Here is a 21882-nt window from a genome sequence, read left to right as displayed (position 1 = left end):
CACTTCATGACATCACAAGGTGGAACAGAGCATTTTGAGCTTTAGAGATACAGACAGCCTAATAATCAAGTGTTACTCAAACATGTTTGAATGAAACAAAACACAACTCCAGGTCTGTTTTTGAGGAGGTAACAGTATTATGACATGACTTAAGAGACAAGAGCCAGTTTTACATAAAATTGGACCTTTAAAGTAAACCTCTTCAGTTTTCTTCATCTGAAACGAGACAACACAACAATGCAACATTAGTAACTGAACTACAGATATATTCAAAAATGGGTGCATTTCCATGGTGTGTCCTGTGGGGGGTGTATTTGCACTACAGTGAAATGTTCAGCCTTTTCTAGAAACCGGGGCTAAACTTTCAAATAACCCAGTACTGTCCTCTAGTATTTTCTAGTTAGAAGATCCCCTTTTATATATAACTGTGCATTTCAACACAAAATATTTTTTTAATATTGCCATGTGGTCTTTTATTACTTCTAATACACACCAAGATAATTCTAAAACTATTCAGGGAAAGGGCCAATGTCTCAAATGTAACTTATCTAGTTTCTGTAGTATTTTTAGGGTCAATTGGAAGATATTCAATTCAATTCAATTCATTTATTTTTGTAACGCCCAAAATCACAACAACAGTTGTCTCGAAGGGCGTTCATGTTTTGGTTGATGGGGGAAACCGGAGTACCCGGAGGAAACCCATCCAGACACGGGGAGAAACATGAAAAACTCCACACAGAAAGGCCTGGTGACCCGGGGATCGAACCAACCTTCTTGCTGTGAGACATGAGTGATGGCACTCAGTCACCGTGCCGCCAAGACACAAAAAACAAAACAACAGGAAGAATCAGACACAACAAGAAAAATCAGACACAACAGGAAAAATCAGACACAACAGGAAAAATCAGACAACATAAGAAATCGGCCAGGAGACCAGACGAGGAGGAGGAGAGCCGGGCGAGGAGGAGGAGAGCCAGGCAAGGAGGAGGTCCAACTGTCATCGGGGCATCTGAAAGAGATACACTCCACAGGGGGAGTGGGACAGGGGACAACATGTGAATAGCATTGCTGATGAGAAAATAGGGCAAAGTAGAGGATAGTGTCCAGATATACAACCCTTACTTTGTCCATCTGTTTTCCCTATATTAAAAAATTTGCATCTAGACTGAGCAACGATGCATTTATCTGACTTGGAAAAATGTCCATTACCTAAAGTTCACAAGTAATGCCAAAATGATGAAACAGGGTTAGGGTTACTTAAAGGCTAAATAGTAGCATTGCCACGATATTTAAATGTTTTTGCCTTATCTACTCCCTCTAGAGCAGGGGTGTCAAACACATTTTCACCGAGGGCCACATCGGCAAAATGTCTGCTCTCTAAGGACCAGATGTAAAATAAATCTACCTAATTTTTCAACTTGTTAATTCACTGTTTCTGTATTTATTACTTATTCAAGTTACAAATATTGCACATGCCTTTGCCTAGATGTAAAAATATGACTGTGTAACTGCGTATCTCCTGATAAATTGAGATTTTAAGACCATCATGCCTTTTAATTTACACTGTCAAGGGCCACATAAAATGATGTGGAGGGCCGCATTTGGCCCGCGGGCCTTGACTTTGACACATGTGCTCTAGAGGCTTTTACAGGACGTGTGACACTTAGACAGTGCACCGTTGATAAATATACTTCAACATAAACTAGTTTTGCATATCAGACAGGTGGGAAAAGTTAAATTGTCCCAGAAAAGATGTCTGTGTAATCCCTCAGTCGTCCAGGTATGATTCATAGAAAAAGAAAAATTCTGTCAACCGGACAAAAGTGAAGATGTTTTGCTGCTCATCCAAGCCGCTTCTTCAGTTCTGGTCAGATTATTGGTGGATATAAGGCAGTGTCCACCAGTAATCTTTACACCAGTAATTGTTCCAGTACTTTTTAAAATTTTAAATATTTTGCCTGAACGCCCACAATCACGGTCTCTTACACTCATATCTCTGCTAAAGGAACTGTACGTAGCCTGAGCTCTTACTGCTTTAAATGTATTACGCCTTAACATACAAGTTTGTCATTCTCAGTTTATGGACAGGCCTCATGTGAAAGCTCCGAACCTCCAGAATTCACTCACTGAGCTGCAGAGTGACCATTCAGAGCAGAGCTGTTCAGGTGACGAGACTCTTGTCATGTCCAGTGTTTTTGTAATTAATAATAAATCAGAATTACAGTTGTTATAAATAAAAGCTACATGCATATGGTTCTTCTGAGTTGTTATTTCAACACAAACCTTCTTCTTCCTCGTCCTCTTCTTCTTCCTCTTCTTCGTCGGAGCTGAAGGTGCCATCGGGAAGTTTGTAGACTCGGATCACTTGCTGTAATCAAACAATAGTGGACAAAGGAGATGTAAAAAAGAAAAAAGGAAATAATAAAGTGCATATGACTACATGGTTATGAAATTGTTGAACATTTTAAACATTGTATTCATAAATGATGAGATAACAGTGAATCTTTGTAGTGGTGGCAGACAATATGATCTTTAATGGGATTTATTGGGAGTGAATGGTTCAGAGCAGTTACAGCTGGACACAGCTGGTTTAGTTTCTAAACATTGGTTAGTAGATTTTAGGAACTGTAAAAAAAATACATTGTTTTCAATTAACAAATTAATAAAATATGATATAAAATATAACTAAAATTTGCATGAAGAAGAGTATAATGTAAAGCAACTGACCTTCCACACAAGCTGTAAATGACTGCTGTGTTTGTGAATGGGTGATTGCAGTTACAGTGGTCTAACCTACTGGAGACAAACATGTGCATCTCTCTAAGTCTGGTTTAGACTGTATACGTTTGATTCTGGTGATGTTTTAAGATGGTCAAAAGCTGCTGATGTTATTGATTGATGGGGCTGTTGATTCCTTTCATATTCATTCAACACATTTGTGTATGTGTGTATTGTGAATTAACTCACAGTGGTTGTACAGGGACAATGCCCCAAACCTTTCTTAGAGGAAATGGAGCATCTGCTTCTCAAACATCTCTTCAGTGCATGTTGATACAAAAGTGAGTTGTGTTTTCCTCTGTGTCTTTATTTTTTTTATGGTTTTACCCTTTCAAGTATTGATACTTTTGATCTAATTTTATGTTTCTATTTAATTTTATTTATTTATTTGCAGAATTTTGGAAACTACTCAATTCATACAATAGTCCTTAACTTGCATCACTTGAATTGCACAAGTTGCAGAATATGTTAAATTGAAAATTAACCCACAAGAGCAGTCAAACAAGGTCATGGCACCCACAGAAAGTCACAATTCTGTCTAAAGTCTAAAGCCTAGCTGTGACTCACCTAGCTGGACGGCTGTTGAGAGTCGTCCAGTAGTAGTAGTATGTGCCCGTAGTAACAACCAGTCTTTCCTCTGGTCCCATCATCTGTGTCTGCGCCTCTCTTCCACCTCTGCCCTGATTGTGCACTCCGCCTGCTCACTCTGATGCCGTCTCGCCGCGTCCCAGCCTGCATCTGTAGCTCCGACCTTGTGCTCATGCTGCCCTCGTCTGTGCCGGTCCTTCCTGCCGTGACCCTGTCTTTCTGTCCGTGTCCTCGGGTCTCTCCTGCCCTTGCCCTTTCTTGTTTGTTCCTTCTTGTGTGCCTCTCTGGTCCATTTATGAGTCCCTCACTGATCTCTGCACCTGCTGTTAATTGCAGACAGGTGAGTCCAGCCAATGTCCTTTGCTCTGGATTAGGTAATGGCCACGCTCAAAACTCATTATCCAATCAAGCAATATCCAATCAAAATCAAAACATGCAAGATAATCAAAATAATAACTAAATCACTAAACATTATGCAAATTAATTAAATAAAACAAATGGCAACCATAACATGTTTAATAATTAAATAGGCCATATTCCAACACAGGCTTTGCATACCCAATGGCATTAGTAATTTGAAGGAACTGATCTTGTTAAAATAAGAGCACATCATTTGTTTTAACTCATCAGCGCAGGTAAATATCCTTTAACCCCTTAGCATTCCAGGTCATTTTGGTGAAACTGCCTTTGTTCTGACCTCTCCAAATTAAAATAATCACCATTATTGAACCTTCAGTAGTAAATACACAAATTTGGGGTCTTTGTAAAGGTACACCCTATAGTTTTACCCACAGGTGTCAGAATCACTGTAAGTTTGTCTGCTGAGCATTTATAAACTTTGGAACACACATTAAAAAAACATTTTTTCTCATCCTCGCCTAACTTTTTTTGTGAAAATGATGGTGTAGAAAGCTGCAGTGGGGGGCTGGGGCCAAATATATAATAATACACTATATCTCAACTGACAAGATTGTTGACCACTTACATTTCAAATTTGAGGTCAATACCTATAAAAATGAGAGTTTTACAATCATTTTATCATGAGTAAGTCTAGGCCTCTCCAAACCTCCCCAAATGAAGACATTTGGAGAACGTTTGGAAAAACTGCAATAACTTTTGAATGTTTCAACCCACAGACATCAAGGAGGCCTCTACTGAAAACTCACACTGAGAGGAATCTGTATTTGCACACCCAGCTGCTCTATTACTGTACATTTATATATCATATCAAAACAATATAAAATGTATATTTGTATATAAAATATAGTCAAAACAAGTGGTATGGGTCAAAATAAATATATATTTACAAACCACACACTGCAAACAGAGAACAAACACACACTTCAAAATGTAAACACACACACAGTGGAAACTAAGAACACACTGTACAATCATGTACAGTGTGACAGTCATTCTGCAACAGTGGCTCAGTGCTTAGAGCTTTGGTCCCCCAACCCGAAGGTTGGAGGATCGAGTCCCGCGTCCAGACCAACTTCTGTCTTTATGTCCTTAGGCAAAACACTTCGCCCAAATGGTGTGTGCCTGATTATTGGTGGTGGTCGGGGGAGCAGATTGGCATTAGCTAATGCTAATGATTACACATGATACAAATTTGACCCACAATTAAGTCAATAGCATAAACCACGCTTACCGATCAGGAACAGCATCCAGTCCAACAAAACATAAGGTCCCTCTACTCCTCAGTCCACCATGAGATATTCACTCGGTTCCACGAACCGCCCCTGGACCTTTATGGAACGAATGAGACCAACTTTGTGTGAATATGTTGATGTTTGATGGAACCAGAGCGCTCAATGGTAAGTGAAGTCTAAATCCACATTTCTGACTTCTCTGTAAAAACGTCTTTCCTGTCAGCACTGTGGTGATTACAGGTGTAAATGGTTTACATATTCAGAAAGATGAATGCCGTAGCTTTCATTTGATGTGTAGATTGTTGGTGTGGGTGACGCAGAAATACACGTACATTGCTGTAAAGTTGTAACGTAAAGGCGGGCGGGCCGTCGGAACGCCAAGTGGTAAAACTGTGGGTTGTTGGTTTCTCTTGTAGCCATAAATCGTATTGTACAAAAAAATAGATGCATATTGATTTTTCTGTATGCCTTTTCAGATTGTGTTTACACATGTGGACAAAATTGTTGGTACCTGTCGGTTAACGAAAGAAAACTCACAATGGTCACAGAAATAACTTGAATCTGACAAAAGTAATAATGAATACAAATTCTATGAAATTTAACCAATGAAAGTCAGACATTGCTTTTCAACCATGCTTCAACACAATTATTTAAAAAAATAAACTCATGAAACAGGGTTAGGGTTCATTGTACCCTGCACAGATTCAAGACACCCTGTGCCAGACGCAGCAAAGCAGCCCCAGAACATAACAGAGCCTCCTCCATGTTTCACAGTCGGGACAGTGTTCTTTTCTTGATATGCTTCATTTTTCCGTCTGTGAACACAGAGCTAATGTGCTTTGGCAAAAAGTTCCATTCTTGTCTCATCTGTCCACAGAACATTCTCCCAGAAGCTTTGTGGCTTGTCAACATGTAGTTTGGAAAATTCCAATCTGGCTTTTTTATGATTTGTCTTCAACAATGGTGTCCTCCTTGGTCGTCTCCGATTAAGTCCATTTTGGCTCATACAATGACAGATAGTGCGATCTGACACTGATGTTCCTTGAGCCTTGAAGTTCACCTTTAATCTCTTTAGAAGTTTTTTCTGGATTCTTTTGTTACCATTTGTATTATCCGTCTCTTTGATTTGTCATCAATTTTCCTTCTGTGGCCACGTTCAGGGAGTTTGGCTACAGTCCCATGGATCTTAAATTTCTGAATAATATGTGCAACTGTAGTCACAGGAACTCAAGCTGCTTGGAGATCGTTTTATAGCCTTTACCTTTAACATGCTTGTCTATAATTTTCTTTCTAATCTCCTGAGACAACTCTTTCCTTTGCTTCCTCTGGTCCATGTTGAGTGTGGTACACATCATGTCACCAAACAGCACAGTGACGACCTGTAGCCCTGTATATAGACCCACTGACTCAGTACAAGATTGTACACACCTGTGATGCTAATTAGTGGACACGCCTTGGATTAACATGTCCCTTTGGTCATATTATTTTCAGTCTTTTCTAGGGGTACCATCATTTTTGTCCAGGCCTGTTTCATGAGTTTATTTTTTGAAAAAATTCTGCTGACCATCTCACCTTCTTGGGGGCAGAGTTCTTGGTGAGGTTGTTTAGGACAGCTGACCTCTCGGCAAACTGTGGAACAAACTTCCTGTTCCACCCTACCAAACCAAGGAATCCACGAACCCTCCTCTTGGTAGTGGGCACAGGGAATGAGCGTATGGCCTCCATCTTCTGTACCTGTGGCCTGATCCTCCCATAGCCAATGATATAGCCCAAGTGCTCTACTTCACGATGGGCCACCGCACACTTGCGAGGGTTGATTGTAAGTCCTGCTGCTTGGATTTCTGCAGGACTTCCTGGAGGTGGTGGAGATGTTCCTCCCAGGAGCTGCTGAAAATCACAACATCATCCAAGTAGGCAGCAGAAAACTCTGAGACATCCTTCAGCGCAAAGTCCATGAGCCTTTGTGCTGTCCAAGTGGCTGGTGCCCCCTGCAGACCAAATGGCATCACCCGAAACTGGTACAAACCAAATGGCATCCAGAAGACAGTCAGTTCTCGAGCTTCAGGTGCCAGAGCCAACTGCCAATAGCCCCTTGACAAATCCAGTGTTGTGATGTATGAAGCACCTCCCACACGCTCCAACAGGTCATCAATGCGTGGCATTGGGTAGGGGTCAAAGTTTGAGATTGCATTCACATATCTAAAATCAATACAGAATCGAAGTGAACCATCCTTTTTTGGCACAAGAACAACCGGGCTACACCATTCACTGTTAGACACTTCAATAATATTAAGCTCCAGCATCAGTTTAATTTCTTTTTGCAGCACTGGTACCAACCGTTCAGGTATCCTGTAACTCCACTGCCTCACCGGAGCATCTTTTCTTAGTCTGATTTTGTGCTGCACCAGTGACGTGAAGCCAGGGGTCTCCTGAAATAGAGTGGGATTGAGCAGGTGTTTGATTTCCTCCTGCTGCGAGGGAGAGAGGTGAGAGAGGTCAACAGCGGCTGGCTCTGTGGCAGAAGTAGGAAAGAAACAGTCAGTCACTTCCTCATCCTTCACAGCACGCACCAGAAGTTGCTGTGAAGGCTCTTGCCGAGTGAGGAATTCTTTCAAAAGATTTACATGGAAAACCTGGTGCTTTTTCTGTCTTTCAGGCATGTACAGTTCATAGTTAACTTTGCTAATTTGTCTTGTGATGTCGTAAGGTCCGTGCCATTTAGCTAGCAACTTGTTCTCACTAGTGGGTAATAGCAACAGTACCTTCTGTCCTTTGCCTTACAATCGTACCAGGTCTTTTGTCGTTCCTGTGCTCCCTTTAAGTTCTCCTGAGCCAGAACTGCCATTGCCTCAAGTCTCTCTCTCATCTTCAGGACGTAGGCGACAATGTTGTCTCTTTCTGGCTCTGTACCCTCCCAATATTCCTTTAGCAGGTCTAGTGGGCCCCTCACCTGGCGTCCATATAACAGGTCAAAAGGTGAGAAGCCAGTTGATGCCTGCGGGACCTCCCTGTAGGCAAACAGGAGGTACGGTAGCCACTGGTCCCAATCTGCCCCTGTGGTAGAGACAAACTTCCGCAGCATGGTTTTCAGTGTTTGATTATACCTCTCCACCAATCCGTCCGTTTGGGGGTGATAAGGAGTTGTCCTGATACCCTTGACCCCTAACAGCTGGTAGACTTGTTGGAGGAGTTTGGACAAAAAATTGGTACCACAATCTATGAGAATTTCTTTGGCGACCCCAACCCTAGAGAAAAGCTGCAGTAAACAATTGGCCACTTGTTTGGCTTTGATACACCTGAGGGGAAAGTGCTCAGGATAACGTGTAGCGTAGGCACACAACACCAAAATGTATTTGTTTCCTGCAGAGCTTCTCTCCAGGGGGCCCACAATGTCCATGCCAATTCTTTCAAATAGGGTGCCAATAATGGGTAGTGGCTGTAGTTGGGCTTGTGTCACTCGTTTGCCTGAGGTTAACTGGCATGTTTTACAGGATGTACAAAACTTTGGCAGCTCAGCATGCATTCCTGGCCAAGCAAAACGGCTACCAATTCTTCTCAGAGTTTTCTGGAGTGCCATGTGACCTGTCCAGGGAATGGAGTGTCCCACTTCCATTACCCTCTCTCTGAACTGCTGTGGCAAGGCTACGGCTTCAACCTTGTCCTTTCTCTGGTAAAGGAGACCATTTTTAATGATATAACCCACTTCATCCAGGTAGCTGACCTTCCCTAGGCTGACCCCCTCCCGCTCTGTGACCTTTTCAAACCAGGGCTTTAGAGTGGGGTCTTCTTCCTGAAGGGCACCTATGTCTGAGGGAATACTGAACTCAACTGGACTGAGGGGTTTGGCAAGTTCATTTTCTTCTCTCTGTGAGCCTGCAAACTCATCCCTTCTCTTTTGGGACTTTGACTTTCTCATCTTTCCTGGTTGCACCTCGAGCTCCTCATCACAAAAAGGCAGCTCTTCTAAGACTTCCCTAGCTGACTGGGCTCTGGTGAGAATATTACAATAATTAGCTGGACTGGATTCTGTCATTGGGCTTGGGTTGCACATAATCTCTGGCGATGAAACATTTGCATCCTGGCTACTGTCAGACTGAGCAATTAGATCAGGGAGGGTTGGAATGTCATTCCCTAGAATAACCCCATAAGGCAGGTTTTTGGACAGGGCTACAGTGACCAGGTAAGTTTGTCCTCCAACAGTCAAAAACACCTCAGATGTAGAGTACCAGTGCCCATCTCCATGTATGCAAATTAGAGGGGTCTTGTCTGGAGACTGACGTTCAACTGGAACCAAACTAGACAAAACTACTGTCTGAAAACAGCCCGAATCTAACAGAGCTTCATGCCGGTGGCCATTAACAAGGACTGGTGTTAAACACCCCTTCCGCTCCCCTGTCTGCACTACTACTGGTCTAGGTACGGAACATAGCAAAGATGGCTTGGCTTTAAGTGCCGGACAGAAGTGCTGTGTATGACCTAGCTCATTGCAATTATAACACCTTATTTCCTGTGCTAGCGTTTTGGAGAACGGCTTTTTAGCTGGACGGGACTGTTGATTGAATGGAGATGGCCTACCACTGATATTACCCTGAGCAGGACCCAACCTCCTATCACCCCCAAAGGACTTACTTGACTGGCCTTGGGGAGATTCTCGGTCAAAATGCATGGATCTGGTCCCTTTCCGAGCTGCTGTAAAGGCCTCGGCTAGACAAGCAGCTTCCTCAGAGGTGGTCATGTTGCGCTCCCGAATCCAAACCTCCAGCTCAGGATTAACCATCCGAAGGAACTGCTCCAGGATAAGTGTCTCTGCAATGATTCGAATGTCTGACTTCTCCGGCTGTATCCATCTATAGAAAAGTTCCTTCAGCCGCACATACAGTTCTCAAGGTGTCTCATCTGGTTCAATCTTCAGAGATCTGAAACAGCGCCATTAAGTCTCAGCCATGATCTCATACTTTACCAAGATGGCTTCTTTCACCTTGTGGTAGTCTTCGGTGTCTGCAAAGTCAATTAAAACATAGGCCTTCCTGGCTTTGCCTGTGAGAAGAGGAACTAGATGGACAGCCCACTCCTCAGATGGCCAACGTGACACTCGGGCCATTCTCTCGAAGGTGATGAGGAAATGCTCAATGTTATCCTCTGCGGTCAATGGCAACAGCTTTGGTTCCCGCTGAGGCCTATAAGTGTAATTGTACTCATCATCTGTTGGTGCCGCCGTTGGTTCTTCAACGTCATTTTGATGCTCATATCGCTCTGACTGCATCCTCAATACCTGCTGTTGGATCTTGCTTACTTCCTTCTGCATGGCCTCCCAGTGCTGCTCCTGTACCATGCGCTCTTTGTCCCCTTTTTTGTCCCGTGCGACCTGGGAGTCCATTAGCCATTTCACCATGCCCGCCAGTTTCTCCAAACTGTCTTTGGAGCCACTTGCCTGAGCTTCCTGGTGGTGAGTAGACTCCACTCTATTCTCGTCTTCATGATTTCTTTTCCCCCGTGTTGGCATTTTCTTCGTCTCACAGCGGCGAGGACAAACTTCCAACACCAAATGTAACGTAGGCTGGCCGTTAGTGGCAGGATGTGCAACAGAAGACAGCAGCACGGGTGTGGTCCACAATTTTTATTTCTTTCTCCCATCAATTATCAAAGTGCAAGGTGCCTTGTGCAAATGGAGGTCAGAGGAGCAGCATCATCTCCAGCAGCAGAACATGGTTTGATGGTTGCAGGTGCCTTTTATCCTGTTCCTCTAACTGGACTAAACTACTATTAATTAATAGGGGTATTTAAAAAATAGCCTTAGCTCTTTAAAACTCAAACCTCCATAAAACCCCATAAACCATTTAAAACTGCCCAACATGTCTCCCCTACACCTTCCCCGCCTTGGTCCCGCCCCGGAACCTTTTTAAGGGAGCTCGTTTCCCCTGGGACCTCTTTGACACCTGGACACAAGGACAAGGAGGTGGTAAGTTAAAACATTTTTAAAACACTTTCACTAAAAACACTACAAATTACAGAACACACAAACACTTAAAAACATTCTCAAACAAACACTGCACTAATATTACACATATCCAATGTATTAATTAGCTGTTTAATTTTGTCCTCTTTCCCCTCCAGGACACGGAGCTTCAATTAAAGTGCCACTGTGCCACCAGATCTAAAACTGGGTAAAAGCAGACACATTAAATAAACATTTTTAAATCCTTTTGTGCAATTCTTTTTTTTTACCGTGCAAATAATGTTTAAAGTGCTGTGTGCTATTAAAGTGTACGTGCAATTTACAGTGCATATAGTGAAAGGTGCTATTCATCTAGTAACAAACTTAGCTGTTTGTTACATTAATGTTTATTATTACTATATATTATATATTTTATTTGCTATATTATTCATTACATTCATAGTATTATTTCTGCTTTTAAAAACCATGAACCTAAACAACTTCAATAAAGAGTGGTAGAGTGTAAACTGGCGTCTAACCAGATTAACCCCAGGTTGTTCGATTATGGATACTAGACTAGTCCTAAATACAGTCCTTTTCTGAGGTCACAACTTTGGGTTTCTTTCCCAGCACCTCCTTTACAATGTACGCAAACATTTGTAAATATTTCCCAAAATGTACATTCATGAAGTGTCGTAATGGCTGGTGTAGGGCGGACCAAAGAGTGCAGAACTCGGGGCAGATTTACAGTGTTTATTTACAGTTTGTGCAATAAATAACAAAAGTTCATTAAACCAGCAAGAGACGGGGAGCGGGGTGCGAGTCAGAGTCCGAAGATGCGTTGTGAAGAGCGGAGACGGGAACAGGGAACAACCAGGACTGGAGCAAGGACAGGATCGGGGACGGAGCCAGAGAAGACCGAGCAGGAGCAGTCCGAAGAACGGGAGCCGGGGCTGGAGATGTGGAGCAAGCCGGAGTCCAGGACGAGACAAGGAGGTGAAGACAAGGAGTAGACTGTACCGGAGCCAAAGCGCGGGGTCAGGAGCTGAACCAGAGGCCAGGAGCTGGGACGAGCGAGGGAGCAGGGATCTGAGGGGCAGCAAAACTCCAGTCAGCATCCAAAAGTAGGCAACAAGAAATACAAAAACAGAGCTGGAACATTCACGTTAGAGACTCGGACGATCTGGCACCGAATGTCTTGAGCTGGTCCATCTTATACCCAGCAGCAGGTGGAGGTAAATGCGCTGATGGGCTGCAGGTGCGTCCTTAAGCCTCTATCACGTTTTTGTTCTTTTTGACTTTTGTTTCTTCTTAAGACAGTAACCCTCAAGTCCTCCCCCCCAAATGTGGTAGTGGGTGGAGTTTAGGGTTGGTGGAGTTTATGTGTTTAGTCCCACTATAAATCTACCGGCCACACATCTCTCTTTTCAGCTGGGGTAACTTTACACTTCTGTGTCACAATGGAAACCTTCAAAGAATATAAAGAATATAAAGGCCATAACTATGATGACCGTTTGACCTCTGCTGAGTACATCGAATCACTGCAGAGCTTTGACATACGAGAGGATGATGTGTTTTTGGTCACTTATCCCAAATCAGGTAAGTGAACACAGTTCTGTCCTTAAAATCAGCAGCATCACATCTTAACATGATACTAGGCAAGACATGTTTATTTAAACAGCACAATTCATACACAAAGTAATTCAAAGTACTGTGTAGAATTACTTTAAGGAGAACCTGTCAATAATGCATTTTAATAGCAAGAGCATGTATAGCAATTTTAATTCTATCAAAGACTATCTTTAACAATTCATTCGCCCTTTCAGCATCATCACTGTTACGGAATCTTGGTTTAACCAAGACAGAGATAAACGTATATGCACACAAACATATACTCACACCTATAACATAAAACATATATATATATATATATATATATATATATATATATATATATATATATATATATAACGTTATATATGTATTCAAATTACGTTATATATGTATTCAAATACACATTTTTTTTTTTTTAAGGGCTCCATACAGCTACTCCTTAATTTACAGTATATTTACATTATAAAAATCTCTTCCACTAATTGTAAGTTGTTGAACTTTGCTTATGTTGCTCCTCTGACCAGTGGTTCAGAGGAGCATCTGTGTTGCTGAAGTAAACCTGTTAATAGAAGAATAAACAGAGCACATGTGCTGAGCTGCTTTACTTCAGACGGAGGATTGATTCTTCCTCTTATGCACATTACATTACAAAACAAGTAACATGAATCCATATATTTAACATATTAATTGACATCTATACATATTAACAACATAAAAACTGTAAATACATTTCTTTTTAATAAGAATCTTACATAAAATTAATTACTGTTTTTATCCCTTTTTATCTTTAGCTCATCTGAACTTGGATCAATATTTAGATTTTTAACAATAAGCCATGACATATTAATTTATTCACTATGTAAAAAAATAAATAAATAAAAATTTAAAAAAATAAAATAAAATAATTCAGCAAGTGTCCATGAGATGGCGCTAGTCCCTCTAAACTTAACACTGCCGTGTGTTTATAACACCGTTACAATAGCATTTCTGGTACTTGGTAATAAACTCAAAATGTACACATTTAATGTATCATAAAACCCAGTAAATGCAATCGTGTATGAAAACGTTTCATAAATGTCCATAAATAATATGACTCAAGTGGTTCCTTGCACCTTAGACTGGTTTGGATTAGTTTTACACGTTGTACTCTCTTTACACTTGACCACTAGCTTAGCAGGTTAGCATACAATACGATCACAATGTGCACAAAAACCCTTTAGGAACTTTTGTTACACTTTTTCCTACAGTTCTCCATTTGACCTTTGACATCTTATAACTTTGACTCTTTACGTAAAACTTGTGATTTTAGTGTTACCAACCTGTTAATAGAAGAATAAACAGAGCACATGTTGAGCCGCTTTACTTCAGATGGAGGATTGATTCTTCCTCTGCAGCGCTCAGTCTACTCTCTACCAACACTGAGCGACATTCGCCATCTACTGGCCAGTGAAGGAAATGCACTTTAACCCAAAAGAGATAATGACATGAATTGTTCAATGAAAAAATACTAAAATAACAAAGTAAAAATTTTGTATTTATACTTGGCATTTTTCCAGCCTCTATACTTTGAGATTATCCAGTTCTAAAAAGGTTTTACTCCATAATAAATCTTTCTTATGGCTCCATGCATTTTAGCTACTGATAATTCCATGTTAATGATAAAACAAAAGGTATTGATCCAGTGAGGAGTCAAGTTGTAGAATATTTTCCAGTGAAGGGCCATCAGTTTTACAAGAAAAAAGAAGATGGTGACAGATTAAAGGCACGTAAATCATTAAATGGGAGAAGCCCAGAGTCGCCAAACATGTCTCCTAATACATGAATCCTTTTCTTTTCCCATTGTGAAAATGCAAATGGTTTAGCCCAAGAAAGTAATGAACAGTTATGGAAAAGTGGACTGTTCTTATGCCATTTGTGTAATTTAAAAAATAAATTCTTTTTCCACATTTTGCCAGACTGACAAAAGTTTAGTAATTATTGGGCCAAAAATGAGTCTTTGCTTGTTTAAGTGGAACAGCAGAGTAAATCAAGTCTCTTTATCTATGAGGATGAACTAGATGTTCTTCTAAGCATTTCCATTACTGTTAAGGTTTGAACTTTGTTCTTGAGATAAGGAGGTCAAAGTTAAGTCATGTAGAAAATGTTTGCATCCTGCTTTGTTTAACTCAATGAAGGATGAATATAATGTTTGATAAAAAGAGCAAAATTCATTGTTTATATCTTTAGGATCTGTTAATATTTCATTATTCACTTTGACAGTGGTTATATTATTGTGCTTTGAGCATTTATTTAGTTTCATGGCAAGAAGTGAATTATTTCTGGTTAATTATTATTTCTTCTTCCCCCTTTTTCTGCCAAATGTCACAATGTTCATTATGGACAAACAGTTCAATTTTAGTTTCATCAGACCACAGGACATGTCTCCACTCCCTGTGTGCATTTGCAAACTGTAATCTGATGTTTTTCTGTTTCTTTTGGAGTAACAGCTTCTTCCTGCAGAGTGGCCTTTGAGCCCATGTCCTACAGTACATGTTTCATTGTGGATAATGACACACTCTTACCAGCATCAGCAGCATCTTCACAAGGTCTTTTGCTTTTGTTCTTGGGTTGATCTGCACATTTTGGACCAAAGCACGTTCATCTCTGGGACACAGAACCCGTCTCCTTCCTCAGACCCATAATGTTTACACTTGTGTATAATTGTTTGAACAGATGAACGTGGCACCTTCAGGCATCTGGAAATTGCACCCAATGATGAGCCAGACTCGTGCAAGTCCACAATTCTTTTCCTGATATTTTGACTGATTTTTTTGACTTTCGCATGATGTTACACAAAGAAGCAGAGTGTTTCAGGTGTCCCTTCAAATATATCCACATATGTGCCTCTTATTAGCCCAAATGTTGTCAATAAACCAATCAGAAGCTTTCAATGGCATGGCATCATCATCTGTTTTTTTTTCTCCAAATTGTTTAAATGCATAGTAATCTTACTGTATGTAAACTTTTGACTTTGAAGAAAGTAATGAAAACTAGTCTAAACATTTTTTCTCTCATTATTCTGGCATTTAGCAAATAGAAATAATTTTGGTAATCCTAATTGACCTAAAACAGGAAAGGTTTAGTCTGATTTCATGTCAGACAGTGAGGAAAAAAGCATATATGTTTTTTTATATAGTGTATGTAAACTTCTGTTTTCAACTGTAAACAAACACATATCCACAGTTATCTCCTCACAGGGACTGTCTGGACCCAGCAGATCATCATCTCCATCTATGAGCTCACTGGAGAAGTGAAGGAAGCTCCATTTAACTCAATGCAGATGCCATGGCTGGAGATAAACCCGATGAAGGAGAACTATTCAAAAAGACCATCTCCTCGTCTGTTCACCAGCCATCTCTCACCTGGCCTCATGCCTCCAGGGTTAAAGGACAAAAGAGCAAAGGTAAAATGTTACACATAAAATAGTTCATGGCGTGTAAGTAATCAACTACTCATTTCCTAGATTATATATGTGATGCGGAATCCAAAAGACAACATGGTCTCCTACTATAAATTCAGATATGCCAACATCAGCTTTGAGGAGTTTTTGGAGAAGTACTTGGCAGGAGATGGTGAGTGACATTTAGGCCCAATATTATTTCTCTTTTGTGCCCCTACTCCTTCCCTTTAGCCCTTGCCCTTCCCCTTAGCTCTTTGAAGAGGAAGGAGAAGGGCTGAAAACACAGCACAAAATGGCACAGCCCTCGTTTTAACTCTGCTTAGACAATCAGCTCATGACAGCGGTGTGTTAGTTTCAGTGTATGCAGCTCTTCCCTTCAGAGAGATATTTAAAACAGTCCCACACCAGAGCTGCATCACAACTGAAGAACTTAGATGAGTGGTGACATGTTTTCACTCTAAAAGTGTTGTCCAGGTGACAGAACCCAACCTTTTAGTGATGGACCCTACCTGTACAAATGAGGGATGACACAGACATTATAGCCTATTATTTATTTTATTTATGTGTAAATATTGTTTTTGTTCTTCATAGTCCTTGTTTCATCCTGGTTTGTTCACATCCGAGAGTGGCGTTCAGCCTTTGACCAGTTCAACATCCTCTATCTGACCTATGAGGACATGATAATGGTAAGAAATCTTGCAGAATTTCAGTAGGATGTGTTCACATTTTACAGTTTGATCTGATCATGTCAGATTGAGCATGGAGGACAGGGCCATGTATTTATGGCTTGTTCTTAATGCAAATCTCACACGTGTTGACGAGCTCAGTGATGTCTCTCCCGACACCTGACCAACATACTGACATGTTTGGTCTTTTGTGGCACTGTGTGAGTCCCTGATGACCCACATGTATTTGTGACAGTAGAGTGTTTTGCATTGAAGCCAGAATGACAGTGAGGTCATCGTGCATTAACAGTCCACTGACCTCTGACAGGTGAGCTCTGACTGTGTGGTGTTTCAGCAGGTTGTGTGGCAAGTCTGACAAATCTGAGGGTCAGCCTTTGTGTAATGAAACAGTTTGGAGAAAGTCGTCGTCTCTTATGGCGTCTCTTCTGGCGGTTAATCTGTTTTTAGTGTTTGTCTTGTTTCAATCACTGCCTGCACATAAACTTTCACCTCATGCTGTGTCTGACACTGTACAGTTCTGCAGAGGGTCTCGAGACAGTGTGTCTGCTTTCCTGGGACATGAACAGCCTCTGAATTAAACTTCATTAAACACATCAAATGTTTCTGACACCTGACAGGTGTTTTGTCCTGGTCATACTTGTTTATCTCAGCAACAAGAGGCTTATGATCAGTTTGCAATACAAATCTGTCCATGCCCTGCAGATATCTCCCAAAAAGCCTGCATGCTCACTCACTGGCCAGACATTTCTTTGCTATGTGCCTGCGGTCAGTCTCTGACTGTTCTCGAGCAAAAGGTGAAAGGGCAGAGTCCCTGGTCGTGCTCCCGCAGAAGTGAACCCTGTAGGACAGACATGGGCGAACACGGCCCTTTGCCTTATTAACCCCGCCGGCCGAACGTGACCAAATTATATTAAAATAGGTTAAACCTTGTTCAATTTACCTTTTTGTTACGGGTCCGGTCTAGGGGGCAGACCCGAATAGAAGAAAATCCCTGAAAAACCAGGAAAAATAATGAGACGACAGGCAGTGAGCTCGGTTCTGTGCAGCCTCGCTTCATATTATGAAAGAGGGTTGGACAAGACGCTCCAGGTAGGGTCGGACCGGAAGACCCGCTACATTTCACCGCCCCCTTGTGGCACTCTCCCAAAACATGAAAAAATCTCAAATAAAACAAATCACATTAAAAATTTATAATAATTGAAGGATTTAGTATATTTTAAAGCAACGGGAGCCTCAAGTAAGTCTCTTTGTAAATAATCCAATAATTAATAACATAAAATGTGACTGCACATTTTGTGTGCGTCACATTTTCAACAAGTTGTTGATCTTTTGGCACTTGATAAAACTGAATATGAATTTTTCTGCTGTGTTTATTTAACTGAAATTTAATACATTAATTATTCATTTAATTAATGCATTTGAAAAACAATTTGTACAATGAGTCTTGTAATGAGCCTTATATAAATATATAAAATAATCTCCTTCTCACCCTCCGTGGGTGGTCTCATCCCCTCTTTTCCACGCTCAGGACCTCTACCAGAGGCCTGGGAGCTTGAGGGTTCTGCACAGTATCTTTGCTGTTCCTAGTACTGCACTTTGCTGTGGTGACAATCTGTTGCAGACAGTGTTGACCCTAACTCAATAAATATCAACTTTTTTGGGGGTAAAATAAAATATTCTTTTTGCTAAGACTTTATTCTCAAAATATTACAACTTTATTCTCATCAAATTACGCCATTTATGCTGAAATGTAACAACTTTATACTTGTAGTGCCTGCATAATAATATATTTTTTTCAGTTTGACTCTTACACTCCGTCGTACGATGCCACATGATCACAATCTATTATATTTTGTTTTTTAGGACCTAAGAGGAGCCGTGGTGAAAATCTGCCAGTTCTTGTGTAAAAATCTCAGTGATGCAGACATTGACAAAGTTGTGGAAAAATCAACATTTGAATCGATGAAGGACAATCCCAAAGCCAACTACACATTGATACCATTTTTGCCAAAAAGTTTAAACTTTGGAGTCTTCCTGCGCAAAGGTAATACATGACCCACATGATTAATGTTAAAATGCTTCAAACTTTGGTATTACATGGTTCAAACTAAAGTAAATTCAGCAGAATACGAATGTTGAGGTAAACCTAATGTTATTGTTCGACAGGGCGCATTGGAGACTGGAAGAACACATTCACTGTTGCGCAGAGTGAAAGAGTGGACCGAATCCTGGAGGAGAGACTTGGAGACATGAATCTAAAGTTTATCTGGGAATAAAAGAAGATTCAGAGCAATGTGAAGACTATTATATGATTTAAAGTGAACAACAGAACAAACACATGCCAATAGTGAAATGAATCCATGGCTTAATCCACTGTTGATTTAACTGGTGTTATAAAAGCCTTCTGTTGTCAGTATTAAATGGTTTGAACATGGAGTTTCTCAATCCTTTTTCTGAGTTTTAGGCACTATGACTTCAACTCAGACACTTTTACTCTTATAACAACTCAACTCAAGCAGTAGCTTTTCCAAATATGTTTAATACAGTACTTGTACTTGAGTTTGACCACAACTTTATACTGAGAAATATTATGAAGTTGTTACACTTAAGTCCCTGAAGTGGATACAACTGTCACAAATTGTACTCTAGTTAAGTACATAATACATTAGTCAAACAGGTCAAAGTTCAATTTCACAAAGCATATTTATAATGGGCCAAATTCAACTAGTCCTGATCATTTTACTCTGGTTTTACCTCATCATGAACTTACTCTGAAGGAGGCACCAAATCTTCAGCTAATGCACTCACCCACCAACTTGTCCCATATGAATCCTATTCTTTTATGACAGTACAACAGGGATTACATTAGAGCAGGGGTGTCCAAACTATGGCCCGGGGGCCAAATGCGGCCCTGAGACCAATTTTTATTGGCCCTCAGGCCTTCAGTTGAATTGGTCCAATTGATCATAATCAGTATTTTTTATGGCAAATTTGAGTAATCCTACTAATAAAACCTAAATAACATCACACTGCATTGTCATACAGACCTGATATTAATAGTTCAAGCTTTATTTAAAGTATGAAGCCAAAACTATGTTAAATGCACCATCTGAATTATTGACTGTAATCATCACTGGTCTGTGGCCCTCCGTGTCAAATATTTTTCAAGATATGGCCCTCGGTGAAGAGTTTGAGCACCCCTGCTTTATAAGATCTCAAAATCTTAAAACTGCTAAAAACTTTTACTTTTTACTCTTTAAATACACTTTTAAACAGGTACTTTAATACTTTTACTTGAGTATTTTTGGGAATTTTACTTCTACTTCAGAATTCGCCAATATCCTTCATAATAGTGACCAGTTACACCATTGTATATACATGTAAGTCAGTTTTGGAGACACAAATAACAGATATTTAAAATGTCTGAGTTTTATTTTGTCTTAATGCAAAGATCAAAGGTCATGTTTGGAGCTGCCTTAGTGCTGGTAACGCCCGAGCCGCTTCCTCTGCTCTTCCACTCATCTTTTCAGTTGAGTGGGTTGCTGTGCTCTTTGTTTCTTTTTTAAAAGCACATTTGAGATTCTCCATTTTTAGGAAGCACACCTCCTTCATGGACGACTGTAGCTTTGAAGGTAGCACTTTTCTGGACATCTCGTCTTTAGTAGCATCTCTGCTAACGTTGATGCTTGTTTTGTTGTGCATCGTTGGTGTTGTTTTGTCGTCCCTCTGCTCGTTGGCCCTGGTTTTGCCGCTTGTCCCTTCACGGCTGCAGGCCTCTGGATCAGACCAGTCTTGGTGTTTCAGGGCAGTGATAGCAGTGTCCTGTTCTTTAAGTGTACTGGTCATTGCTTCCATGTCCCTCAGTGCAGTGTGAAAATGCTGTCTGATATTGTTATGTACACTGGTGACTCTATCCAGCTCTTTCTCTTTCTTCTGGAGCTTGTCCTTGACTTTTTACAGCCCCAACTCCGTTTTTGCAGTAAGCTCCAGTTTCAGCTGCATGTTCTTGTGTCATGCACTGATGTACAGTTTTCTCAGCTGTTTATGGGCACTGGTGTGGGAAACCATCTCCTTCTCTTTCTCTTGGAGCAAAGCAGTGACTTTTTGCAAGTTCTAGTCTGCCACATTTGTTTTTGTTGTAACATTTTTGATTCTGTGAAGCTCCTGTTTCACCCCCACCAGTTCCTGCATTGTCTTGAGGTACAGGTATCTGCTCTCACCATGGACCTTCGTCAGATGTTGCAGTTCTTTGTCTTCCTTTTGGAGAGCACCAGTGAGGTTTTGGATCTCCTCTTTCTCTTGGTCAGTCTTCTCCTGAGTCTTGAGCCTGAGGTCCAGTGATTGGTTCATTTGGACCTGATCATTTGCTCCAACTCTTTGACCAGAGCGCTCTCATCCATGGGTACCTCGTCCAGGGGTACCTGGGCAGACTCCAGTTGGGTCTCCTCTGGTTCTTTATCGCCCCCTGTTGGTGTGGGGCAGAGCCTCCAGGCTGAAGTCCTGGTCGTAGAGGTGGGTGTCGTCCTCAGACGTCTACAAGTACCAAGGCTTCATGGTGAAAGTAATCGTTTTCTGCGTGTGTATTCATCAGTGTCTGAAAAGTTATGAGCCAAAGTTACTTTAGATAATGATGCATTTTTAGTGCTTGATGTCTAGAATCAGATGTTTTGTTCTATTCTGTTGTCAGCATTAAAACGCCCATATTATTCTATTTTCTGATCTGTTCTAATGCTGTTTTCTCATCACAAACAGACCTGCAGTTGTGTTTTGTTTCATTCACACATGTTTAAAGCACAAACTCTGCAGATTTAGGCTTCTCTCAAACAGAGAACACTCTGTTCCACCTCCACTGTGTTTTTCTCCATGCTCCATACTCCGTCACTAGAATTATTTGGATAATTTCAGTCCTGAAGTTGCCCATCTCTACTCAACAAAATGCACAAGGTCGCTGTTAACTTGAAAACTACCACTTCATGACATCACAAGGTGGAACAGAGCATTTTGAGCTTTAGAGATACAGACTAATAATCAAGTGTTACTCAGTTTTTGACCTTGGTTAACATTTGAAGGTGTTATTTTTGGTGGTAGCAGTAAGCATTTATAGTTCTCGTACATGTGCCAAGGAGTTTTTACACATTTATTTAACTGAATAAGTGTGAAAGACCAAGGTGCCACTGAATAGAGTGATAA

General features: G+C 40.8%; 1 protein-coding gene across 1 annotated transcript; it reads left to right on the top strand.

Moving 5' to 3' along the window:
- The first annotated feature begins 12408 nt into the window (after positions 1-12408).
- On the top strand, positions 12409-19127 carry LOC117374335 (amine sulfotransferase-like). The gene is made up of 6 exons (XM_033970418.2): positions 12409-12552; positions 15804-16009; positions 16070-16178; positions 16598-16692; positions 18556-18736; positions 18859-19127. The coding sequence occupies exons 1-6, from the start codon at positions 12414-12416 to the stop codon at positions 18966-18968; spliced, it is 840 nt and encodes a 279-aa protein (XP_033826309.1). The 5' UTR covers positions 12409-12413; the 3' UTR covers positions 18969-19127.
- The last annotated feature ends 2755 nt before the right edge of the window (positions 19128-21882 follow it).

The sequence above is a fragment of the Periophthalmus magnuspinnatus genome, chromosome 8 (genome assembly GCF_009829125.3).
Source record: "Periophthalmus magnuspinnatus isolate fPerMag1 chromosome 8, fPerMag1.2.pri, whole genome shotgun sequence".
In the NCBI taxonomy this organism is placed as follows: Eukaryota; Metazoa; Chordata; class Actinopteri; order Gobiiformes; family Gobiidae; genus Periophthalmus; species Periophthalmus magnuspinnatus.
This window is presented reverse-complemented; position numbering and strand designations above follow the sequence as displayed.

Coding starts and splice junctions, on each gene's coding strand:
- LOC117374335 (XM_033970418.2), top strand. CDS start 12,414: ATGGAAACCTTCAAAGAATATAAAGAATATAAAGGCCATAACTATGAT. Junction 16,010..16,069: donor TAAAGGACAAAAGAGCAAAG/GTAAAATGTTAC, acceptor CTCATTTCCTAG/ATTATATATGTGATGCGGAA. Junction 18,737..18,858: donor TGGAGTCTTCCTGCGCAAAG/GTAATACATGAC, acceptor ATTGTTCGACAG/GGCGCATTGGAGACTGGAAG.